Source organism: Triticum aestivum, chromosome 3D, assembly GCF_018294505.1.
Source record: "Triticum aestivum cultivar Chinese Spring chromosome 3D, IWGSC CS RefSeq v2.1, whole genome shotgun sequence".
Taxonomy (NCBI): Eukaryota; Viridiplantae; Streptophyta; class Magnoliopsida; order Poales; family Poaceae; genus Triticum; species Triticum aestivum.
In genome coordinates, this window is record NC_057802.1 from 501,738,702 (window position 1) to 501,750,922 (window position 12,221).

Sequence of the window (12,221 nt, forward strand, 5' to 3'; positions counted from 1 at the left end):
TGTTGGGGGTGAATAGTATTTGGCACTATTCATATCCGATTTTGTCTTTTTTGGTTCTCTAAGTGTACTCCGAATTAGGAGCTGAAACTTTTTGAGGTTCTACATCAAACACGGATGTGTGTCTACATATATTTTCAGAATTTTTGAACATGTTTTAAGTCTTCAAATAGATTGATCGCATTGATCTCACCTAAAGCTAGATCTCATACAAGTCTCCCCCTGCTTTTAGGCATTGCTGCCGCGCCTACCCGACGCCTGCGGGCGTCCAATAGGAGTCGGTGTTGAAACCTGAATTTTTGAGACAGCTCACGATCTTTTTCTAGATCAATGATTCTTAATCTTCTATGAGCAGAGTTCCTTCAAGATTTGCGGCAACACAGGTGGCTTTCCCAATTACAAGTTTATTGCATCAGAGAAGTACCCTAGCACGTACGGCACGGTGATCGCCAGGTTCAGTCAGCGGTCTTCTTGTAGCTATACCACCGTGCGACGAGCAGGTACGCGCCGAAGTTGCTGATGCAAAGCATGGCGAGCAGCCAGAAGAAGTAGTCGAGGTGGCCGTCGTTGATGTCGTCGGGGATCCACCCAGGCCGCCCGCCGCTCGTCGTCGCGCGCACCACGACGGCCACGAGCGCCGAGCTCGCATAGTTGCCCAGCGCAAACGCCGCGCTGGAGAGCCCCGAGCAGACGCTCCGCATGGCGTCGGGCGCCTGGTCGTAGAAGAACTCCATCTGCCCGATGAACGTGAACACCTCCGCGGCGCCCACCACCACGTACTGCGGCACCTGCCAGAATATCGACATCGGCACGCACGCCGCGCCGTCCGCGTCGGTGTAGGTGCCGTGACGCGCGACGACGCGTCGCCGTGCGACCTCGAGCGTGCCAGCGGCGAGCATGGCGACCGTGAGGATGACAAAGCCCACACCCATGCGCGCCAGCTGCGTGAACCCGCGACGGTGGCCCGTGAGGCGGCGCGCGAGCGGGACCACGGCGCGGTCGTAGAGCGGCACCCAGAGCATGACGCTGAGGGTGTCGAAGACGGTGAGCACGGCGGCGGGCACGCGGAAGCGGCCGACGCGCGGGTCCAGCGTGTCGCCCTGGAGGATGAAGGTGGTCGTCATCTGCGTGTACGCGGCCGCGAAGATGATGCCGCACGCCCACACCGGCAGCAGCCGCAACACACACTTGGTCTCCTCCACCTGAGTCACCGTGCACAGCCACCACGGGCTCGCCGGCCGCACCCTGTCGCCCGCCGTCTCCACCGCCGCCTTGTCCAAGAACCTGAATAATGGATAACAACCGACCGGTGCAACCGATTAAATTTTTTATTAGCTGGCGTGCAGCATCGTAAAATTCCGTTCGCCATTTTGATCGTGTAATACTTATTTTTACGGAAAAGCTAACGTCCACACGTGTGGACGTTTGCACATCGCCCACACGCCTCCATCACCACTCATTTTGCCACGTATGAACAGATGACATCAGCAGAAATCTTTTTGATTTTCGGTTTAAAAATGTTTTATCTTCTAATTAAAAAAGCGAATTAAAAATCCGTTTTCACCATTAAATCCGTCTCGACGAGATATTTAAAACTAGACCCATGTTGATATGTTTCGACGAAATTTTTTTTTGCCCAAAAGTTGCCATGATGTTTACACTGTAGTTGCCATAGTGCTTAAACTAAAGTTGCCATGTGGCAATTTTAGTTTGTAGATCATGGCAAATTTAGTTTTTCGATGATGGCAATTCCAGTACTTTGATCATGAAAATATCTTTTTGTATGAACCATGACCATTTTAAGTGCATGTATCATGGCAATTTTAATTTATGGTGCATGGCAAGTCTTGTTTCTTAATTCCCCGTTTTATAATATGTCAAAATTTACTTTTAAATGTAGAAGAAAATATTTGAAACATATCATGGCAACTTCAGTGTAAACATCATGGCAATTCATATGCAATAGATACGGCAACTTTTAACCCAAAAAAATTCGTCGAAATATACTGATATGGGATCTAGTTTCGAAGATCACGTCGCGAGGATTTAATGGTGAAAATGGATCTTCAATCAGATTTTTCATTTAAGAGATAAAACATTTTAAAAACAGAAAATCCAAAAAGATTTCCACATGCATGCATGCGGTGACATGGCGTAGTCTGTGTGCTATAGGGCGTGTGGGAGGGTTTGACTCCCACCACACGTGTGGGCGTTAGCGTTGTCCTATTTTTATCAGTTTTACTAAAGCACGTCTAGATGTGCTATTGCTCAGGGCATGCACTCAAAAAAGTTTAGTTTGATTAGGTTCGGTTTATACAGTTTTTATACTCTAGTTTATACAGGTAGACATAGACATGGTTCGCTTTTGGTAATAACCATTTACTTTCGGTTTGGTTCGGTAAGGCTAGTCATAGTGGGTAGTAACTTAGATTAGTAACATGCATATGTTACTAGTCTATGTTGCTATTATTATAGTGGGTATTAACATAAGTGTAGTGTCATGCAAGCCTTCATTTATTATGTTGTAGACTCATTTTGCATTGGAGTATTATGTTATCACAAGCACCTCTCACCTCATTAACTTCATGCCACATAAGCATATATATCTTGGGATGCGCTATGTTACTATCTAAGTTACTCCCACTATGGCTAGCCTAATAACCAAATTAATCAAAGTTGAGGTGGATTTTTTAGTCAATCCGTAACTTTTTCACGTGTAAATAGATCATGTATATCATAATGAGTAGAAAACAATTGAAAAGGATAAAGAAGGAACATTGGATCACGTAAATCCAAGCACTAAATGGGCTAGAAAGTATTGTCCTATAGCAGCCCATTACGCTTTTGAACCCAAAAAACCTCAACTTTTGGTTAATTCGGTTTAACCTAATGGTTTTTCGTTGCTAACCAAAAAAACCGGAATGCAAATGGTTTTCACAATGTAAAACTGAAACTGAAACCAAAACCTGAAAAAACTGAAATGTCGGCTCGGTTTGGCTTTTTTGGTTTTCGGTTCGGTTTTGCACACCGTGAGCTATTGCACATTTAATTCCTACTCCTTCCATTCTAATGAATAAGGCAAGCACGCATCTCAAAAATCATCTTTAACCATAAATTAGACCAAGATAATATAATTTATTGGTTTAAAAAATTATATATCAATTCATATTGAAAAGAAGTTTCCAATGGTCAAAGTTGGATTTTGGAAAGCATGCGCACCTTATTCATTTGAATGGTGGGAGTATGTCATTGATTTTACGCGGAGATTCACGCGAATGTAGATGTGGTCTCAAAAAACCCTTTGGTATATAATTGTGTGTTCAGACCTGAACAATTATGTTACAAGCATGATCAAGTTCATGGGTTATAAAAAAGTTAGATTTATGTGATAAAGAAGACCAAAATGTTAACTTATTCTTAGGCCTCATCACTTCTAAAAAAATTTACGAATCAACTTGTGGTTGGATGGTTAGGAGGACAATGGTATCTTAGCCCACCAAGGTTCTAAGTCCTAGACTTTGTGCTTGCATTTTTCTGGATTCAGGCTTTCGGGCGATATGAGTTGGAGGAGACGTCCCCATGGACTACAGCGTCTGTGGCGACTTTGTCAATCTCAACATGATATGCTGACTCATTTTTTTGGAGATGCTCATAAAGGTAGGGTCTGGGTGCATGCATTCATGGTTGAGTGTTTGTGCGTATGTATGAGCATCTACGTTTGTACAGTGTTATGAAAAATCTAAAAAATACTTATTCTTAGGCCTTGAGTTATTTTCCCAAGCAGCGGCTGTCACCGGAAGTAAGACTTGGAGGATTTTTGGCTCGAGCCCGAAATTCTGAAAATAAATCGAAAGTTAACTTTTAAGTACGGCATGTATGAGGCCTTAGTATTATATCCGTATTTAGACAAATCTAAGGACAAGTAATTTGGGATGGAGGAAGTAGTACCCTTAGCCCATGGGTTAGAATATCTTATTTATGGACGCGGATTTTTGGGACATGGTTCCACGCGAGGAGCATATCCAATCCGTATGTTTGTGCTTTGAGATCTGTATTTAATATAGCGTTATTTTCAATACATGACAGACATGGGCTATACGGCAGTGAATACAAATGTGAATACTAAATCTCATGGTCCCTGGCTCATCATAGCTAACAAATGCGTGCAGTGTGTTCATTGCGTTGCCCACATGTATCACTGCGTGCACACCATCCATTTTATGGCACTTGTGAATTGTGATTAGGTGGCCAGGCCTCCATTTATATGTCACTCATTAGTAGGCAGATGAATAAATGAAATGCTGACACAACAAACTTTATTCATAATGACCGTTCCAAGACAAACTGAATGGTATACTGTAATTAGCCTTAATTATTGGTACATAGCTAATAACTAGCGCATTGATTAAATAGACCTTTCGTACGATTAGCCCTAATCTATCGACTAATAAAATACTAGTGTAATAGATAGAGCAGATTTGCAATCAACCAAAGCAGTGAAATCAAAACTCATTAACTAATATCGGTGAGGTATCAATATTCTCTATAGGTCGTGTACACATATTTTTACTTTCCAGTAAATTTTTGCCTGATTTTTTTATTTAGTGGCGCACTGACTTTTTTCATGATTCGAGTTAACTAGTATGAAGAATGATGTTCAACTGATTATTTTTGGGTAAGAGATTCGTACATGTAAGGATTTTAGTTGTAAATCAGTAGTCTGAAACATGTGATGAAACTAAAATACTCCAAATTGAACAATGCTGGATGGAGAGAGCTGGTGTGATTATGGCCAGTGTGCAGGCTTCCAATGTACTTAACACTTAGCAGTCTGCTCCTAATACACTGTACCCACAGAAGGAGAAGAAAAAGCACTAAACCCATGTCTTCAACCTGGTGTTGCGAGAAAAGGCTGGCCATGGCATCAAGCTCCAGCGACGGCGAAAGGTTATATGTTCGTTAATATTCACTACTCTGGAGAGACCTTTCCTAGGCTGGTTGAGATCCTAGTACATAACAGTAGCTTGCAATGTCCACCACCTGATTATGAACACGTTTGTTTAGTTAAGCCAATGCCTCATGACCTATTGTTAGTTTGGTTGGCAGCTTGGTGCAAATAGCTCTCTCGTGCCATGGAGCTACGTCTCACTGCCGTGTAATCAATTTTAATCAACACGCCCATCGTTTCAATGCGTGAGCCTGCCACGTCAGCCATTTATTGGGGCACAGAGGCAATACACGAACTATACCAATTGGCGTATGCTAGCCAGAAAACGTTATACGACATCAATGTATTGAGGTACCACGAATCACGTGGAAAGAAGTGGTGATGATAACGACCTCGCGTGGCTGCATGTCCACATGCGATTTATCGCTTATTTATTCACTATGTACTTCCCTCTCACAATTTGGGCTAGTTTGGACCCCACATGTGGTAACTCTCTTTTACGACCAGACAATTTGGTTGGAGACACAAAGTGAAATTTTACCGGTACCTACCAGGCGCTAGCCAATCACCCTGCGCCACCACACACCATATTCTATACCACATGTAGAGTAGCATTGTTTTCTCATGTTTATTAAATATTGGTATTTCAACATCCTGACCCACCACCTGATATAATCCAAATGCATGCAATGAAGGAATGTGACATGTCCTCTCTCTCTTCTCTCATACAGTAGGTCCACACTTCTATTCCTCATAATTTACTAATATAAATCATCCATATCTTTTAAACCATAATTTAATTTTTCAAACTTTGTAGTATATTCGAACTCATGGCGCCAAGACTTTAAAACAAGAACAATCTTAGATACATTTCAGACATGTTTAAATTTGACCGTTTCAACCGACTTATTCAACTTCACTTGAAAACACTTCAGTCATTTGAAAATCCAGATTTAAGTTCTTTCAAAACATATTTGAATTATTTCACACAATTATTTCGCAAGTAGATTCAAATACTATTTCACTCAGTTCAAGAAACCGGCTATTTGTTTCTAAAAACGATTTCAATCATAATTTCAAAAGACCAATTCAATTTTTTCAAAAATGATTCCAATTCAATTATTTGAAAGCATTCATTTCGAGTATTTCAAAACATACATTTAATTATATTAGGAAACCTATTTCAATAACATTAAAAAAGGTGATTTCAATTATCGAGTTCATCCATTTTAGTTATTTGAGAACATATTCTGTAGTTTAAAAATTTGAGTTCATCCATTTCAATTATTTAAAAACGTATTTCAGTAATTATAACACTATTTTGCAAATATGAAGTTATGAAATCTGTAACTTTACCCACTTAAACCTGATATAAACACAAAAAAGGCATTTCGCTTCCACAAATCCACCAACATCACTTTCACTTTACATATTTCACATTGTTATTTCAATTTCAGAAAAATATTTGACATTTCACCAATAGCACTTTCAGTTTAGATATTCACACATCACAAAAATCTGATTTCAATTCTTTCAAAAATATATTCACAAACTGGTTTCAATTATTTGAAAACATCCACTTAAATTATTTCAAACCATGCATTTCAGTTATTTGAAAAACATATTTCAATAGGATCAATTTCATTTTTTTTGCAATTATTCAGTTCATCCATTTCAATTATTTCAGAACATATTTCACTTAAAAAAAAGGATTTCACTTATTCCGGGTAAGACTCCACTACTTAAAAAAAGTGAGTTCATCCCTTTCGGTAATTTCATAACATATTTCACTTTTCCAAACTTATAAAAAAATCACTCTTCTGAAACATATCAATCTCACTAAAACCTTCACTCCTTCTCGAATACACTCATTGGTCCTATCCTAAGCAGTTCCCCACACTAGAATAAATTTAGTGAAATATGTGGATTGAAATGTTGAAATTTGAACATGTTTGAATTGTATCCAAATTGATCTTATTTGAAATGTCTTGACGCTAGGAGTTCAAATATACATAAAGTTTCAAAAATGTAATTGTGGTTTAAAATATATGAATGGTTTAAATTAGCAAAGATGAAATAATGTCTTTGTGGGTTGTAGACTAGAACCGATTCTAGCTTTTTTTTTCCTCGGCATGAGCATGCTACAATGACTTACCATGAGGTTCGTTGCTCTTAGATTTTGTGGCGTCAAATTTTGATCGACATCAAGCTTTTAAATATAGGCCGATACAACCAATATATACGCCGATATATCACTTTTGGGGCTCTACCGATATAAACATAACATATCATTTTGTAAATATCATTTTCAAACATATCAACCGATATGGACCAAAATATCGACCGATATGGCTGATATCTAGCCCAATATGTCCAATGATATGGAACGATATGTAGATGACAACAATTCTTTATTAGAAAGCTCTGAAATAAGATTATGCATTTACAACTTCATTATATTATCAAAGTCATGCACAATGTTTCGTACAAATGTATATATATCATATTGTTTTTAATCATAGAGTAAGGATTTTGTGAATCTTTCCCTTAATAGTTTCTTAATCAACAGGTTAATAAACTAGGAATCTAAAAGTGTTATGTTAAAGCATTGACATCATGCATTTTGTTTTACTAAAAATAAATATTTTGAAAAAGAATAATGAAAAAAATAGTCATGTTTTCTCCAATATATCTACGTATCGTCCGATATATCACTCGATATTCGACATCCGATATGTCGAAACCAAACCGATATGAACCCGATATCCAATATTTTGAAGCTTGATCCACATTGACCATGCCCTACTAGCACCTTGTAAATCTACTTTTGTGTCAATTGCTATTCTTTATTTATCAAATTTTGTTTGGGTCCAAATCAATTATGTGGTCGGCGCAAACGAGGTAGTAAAGGGACAGAAACATGGTGGGGGTGGTGGCTTGGATTGGGAGGGGCGCGGAGTTGTCCGCGTCGGGTGGCAAAATGGTGGTTAGGCCCCTGGCAGTGGGCCTGTTGACAACAACGGGTGAAGGGGGTCGACGGCAATGAGGGAGGGAAAGTGACTGAAACTAGAAAACAAAAACATCACCTAAAAGAATAGTCAGTCTTTTTTCCGTTGAAGCAACTTCCTTGGACTTGTGCTGCATTATTGTGGTTATCGATTCAACAAAAGATATGAGTGTGATGATTCGGTGTGTGAACAGTAAATTAAATAAAATACTCGCGGCGGCAATTAATGTGGATCAAAGGAAGAAGTAAAAAAGATCTGATATTTTTTGGCATCAAAGATACTCAAACGTGTGATGTGCGTGCTAAAATTCATGGTGTTTGGACATTCGAAGAGGTCAGGGCACACTCATGCAGGAGCGTGACGTTGGTCAGGGTCTCCACGTCACACTTCCCGGCAGTGGCGAGCATCTTGTGAATTCACAAGAATAAGAATAGAATGTGGCCAACTCTCGTCTAGACGAGACTTAACTATGTCTTATCTAACTCCTACACTATTTGATTTTACGCGGAGATCCATATGATTTTTTATTTTTTATTTCACTAATCAGATGATGTAACAGTTAGATGATACTTTGGTAATTCTCATCAGCAAATCTGCACAAAGAAGATGCTCAGATTTACTATGGGTTGAATTTTAACAAAAGATAATGTTGGGCAGCTACTGTGAAGAGTGGATGACACCGAGATTAGGCTCGGTCCAGGTTGGCTGATTAGCTTGCTCAGGTGGTGTTTGGCTCTCTAGTCCTAGGACTTTTTCTAGTCCATAAGACTATTTGAAAAAACTCTTTCTAAGGACTTTTTGAAAAAGACTCTTTCTAAGGACTTTTAAAGAGGTGCTTCTAAGGATTTTTAGTAAAATGTCCTAAAAAGGTCTCACCCTGTTTGGTTTGCTAGGACTTTTTTTAGTCCCAAAACAAAAAAGTCATGAAACCAAACACCCCCTCAATCAGTCACACAGCATGTCTCGATCATAGACAAAATAAATTGAACGCTCCTTTCTCGAAAAAACTGCACATGATGGAGACGATGCAAGTGGAAGGCGATGCTAAGTTAAAAAAAAAGTGGAAGGCGATGCTAACGACGGCCAGGGCACGGGTACTGACCTGAACTCGTCAGTGTGCGCGAGGCGGCGGCTCCCCTGAATCGCTGACATGCCGTCGTCGCCGTCACACTCGTGCAGCAGCGTGGCGTCGGTCGGGATCTCCACGTCGCACTTCCTGGCGGCGGCGACCACCACCTGCGCGATCCTGGTGAGCGGGCTGCCGCCGGGGGGCTGGTGGCGGCGGTACGCGCCCGTGCCGGCGAGGAACAGAGCGACGGCGAGCACGCTGAGCAGCGCCGGGATGCCGTAGCCGAGCCGCCAGCCGTGGGCGGACTGCACCCACACCAGGACGGTGCCGCCCACGAGCGAGCCCACGACGATGGACAGGTAGAACCAGTTGAAGAAGGAGCTCTGCCGCCCGCGCTCCTCCTCGTCGGACTCGGCGTCGAACTGGTCGGCCCCGAACGACGACAGGACCGGCTGCAGCGCGCCGCCCAGCGCCACCAGGTACAGCCCCGCGTAGAATACCGCGGTCTCCAGCGCCGCAGACGCGCTCGCCGCCACGACGCCGTACCCCGCGACGGAGATGAAGAGGAAGAGGGTGATGGTCCAGTACCTGCCGAGGAAAGAGTCGGCGAGGAAGCCGGCCGCGAGCGGCGTGATGGAGGCGGTGCCCTGCCAGTTGGTGACGCTGTTCGCCGCGGCCTTGCTGCCGGAGTGCAGCTGGACCTTGAGGTAGTTCACCAGGTTCGTCGACACGCCGTAGTAAGCGCTGTACTGGAGGCAGTTGTTCACTGCACACCAGGCGCGCGTGAATGCATGAGCAGCGCCGGGCAGCATATTTAGCATGGATATGGGGTGCATACCCACAGTGGGATCATAACGACAACAAGAAAATGGTGCAAGTTTTACCGAGGATGAAAACGTATCCCCACGAACTCCGGCGATCCCTCTTGGACGTCCGGCGATCGGCGTCACCCTGCAAGCCTTTTGATTCTACTTCTACCGGTTCCATGGTCGAACAGTATCAGCTCTGGAAACGAAACCAGCTAAAGCAAAAGAGAGGAGGAACATTAGCCTGAATGAGGGTCGAACAGTAGATCCAATGAGACGCTCGGTCTTAAAGTTTTGAGGAGAGGTACAAGGACAAGAGATGCGGTAGGTGAAGCCATTGTGGAAGAAAAATGTTACAGGAATTAATGAACGGGAATACACAATCGCGCGCTTGTTGGCTAAAACGAGCAGCCGCCCGCAGGTATGCATGGAAAAAGATTTATCTGCCAGCGCATGTATGGTGTAGCATTAAGGGCGTTCGTACTCCCCTAAAAAAAAATGCGTTCGTACTAGTCAGTTTGATTTAGAGAAAACAGATTTACATGCATTTATTTTGAATTTCTGGATTTTTAAAAAGTCATATTTTTTAAACCGTGCATCCGAATTTAGATCCGTTTTCATTGTTGGAATCGCTGTGACGAGACCTTTGAAAAGAGATCCCGCATGACTATGTTTCGACGAATTTTTTTTGATGCCAACTTTATTGCTATATTGTGCAACTCTGTTACTACATGGTGCAACTTTGGAAAATATTCTGTAGAGCATAGGCTTAGGTGCACCTCCTTATCTAGCCATCCATCTATGCACCGCGATTCGTACAAGAACATTTGTCTTTTTTGTTTCTTTCAAATAAAACAACATATAAACTTCAAACTTTGCAGCACAACAAAACATTCTAGCTAGAATGTGGGAAAAAACTTTCAGATTTTTTCGTGCATCATAAATACTAAAAACAACATTTTTGAATATTGAAAATCTCATTTTGTATATTTATGTTGGTCAAAAAAATCTATAATTTTTTCTCACATTGTAGTAAGAATGTTTTGCTATCTTGCAAAGTTTTATGTTCATATGTTGTTTTATTTGAAAGGAACAAAAAAGAGAAAGTTAGTTGTCTAGCACGGATCTCAAAGCTATATTGAAGGGTAAGTGTTAAGGCATGTTTTTCTCTAAGTAGTGTTGGTGATTGATGACAACATATTTGCGGACTAATCATGTGCGTTGAGTATTTCAGAGATTCATCCTTTGGCACGAGACGATTTCCTCCCCTCGGTGTTTGAAGCGAACACGGTGTAGCCCTTTCGATTCAGTTTTGGTGGACTTGTGTCGTAGGAGTCACCGTACTATCAAGAGGGGGTCCGCATTGGTTTGGCTAGGTGGAATCAACACGTACACATCCCCTTTGCACCCTCTGAGCTTTTCCGCTTCGTTGAAGGCTCCCTTGCTGCCTTCTCCCTGAGATTTGGTCCCAGCGGTAGTACCGCGAACCCCAACGGTAGTACCGCTCGAGAGCTACAAGCGGCAGTACCGCTCCACAGCTGTAGTACCGCTTGGAGCTCTCGGCCATAGTACCGTTGCGGCTTCGTGCTCCTACCGCCTCGATTCGAGGGTCCTCCTCTCGTGTCGGGTTTTGCGGCAGTAGAGGCGGTAGTACCGCCCTTATCACCACGGTAGTACTACCCTGGGTCCAGGTCCTGCTCTGCTTTTCGCTCTCTTCTCACTGCGCGGTAGTACCGCGAGGTGGAACGGTAGTACCGCTGGCCACAGCGGTAGTACCGCCCCCCTCCAGCGGTAGTACCGCCTTGTGCGGGGCTGAGTGGGGGTAACGGTTGGATTGTCTCCCCCCTTATAAAAGAAGTTCTTCTTCTCCAAGTTGACTCACCTCTTTTCCCCAAAAGCTCCATTGTTGCTCCAAAGCTCTTTTTCGCCCGATCTCTCTCCCTAGCCAATCAAACTTGTTGATTTTCTAGGGATTGGTTGAGAAGGCCCAGATCTATACTTCCACCAAGAGAAATTTGATTCTCCCCACTCATCCCTTGCGGATCTTGTTACTCTTGGGTGTTTCAGCACCCTAGACAGTTGAGGTCACCTCGGAGCCATATTCCATTGTGGTGAAGCTCCATGGTCTCATTGGGAGCCTCCAATTCGGTTGTGGAGAGAGCCCCAACCTTGTTTGTAAAGGTCCGGTCGCCGCCTCCAAGGGCACCAATAGTGGAATCACGGCATCTCGCATTGTGTGAGGGCGTGAGGAGAATACGGTGGCCCTAGTGGCTTCTTGGGGAGCATTGTGCCTCCACACCGCTCCAACGGAGACGTACTTCCCCTCAAAAGGAAGGAACTTCGGTAACACATCCTCGTCTTCACCGGCTCCACTCTTGGTTATCTCATGCCTT

At 42.8% G+C, this 12,221-nt stretch overlaps 1 protein-coding gene across 1 annotated transcript; it reads right to left on the reverse strand.

Annotated features, from left to right (window-relative positions):
* Positions 1–314: 314 nt before the first annotated feature.
* LOC123080004 (protein NRT1/ PTR FAMILY 8.1) lies at positions 315–10,206 on the reverse strand. The gene is made up of 3 exons (XM_044502859.1): positions 9,907–10,206; positions 9,056–9,788; positions 315–1,281 (listed from the first exon to the last, which is right to left on the reverse strand). The coding sequence occupies exons 1-3, from the start codon at positions 10,007–10,009 to the stop codon at positions 453–455; spliced, it is 1,665 nt and encodes a 554-aa protein (XP_044358794.1). The 5' UTR covers positions 10,010–10,206; the 3' UTR covers positions 315–452.
* Between the last annotated feature and the right edge of the window lie 2,015 nt (positions 10,207–12,221).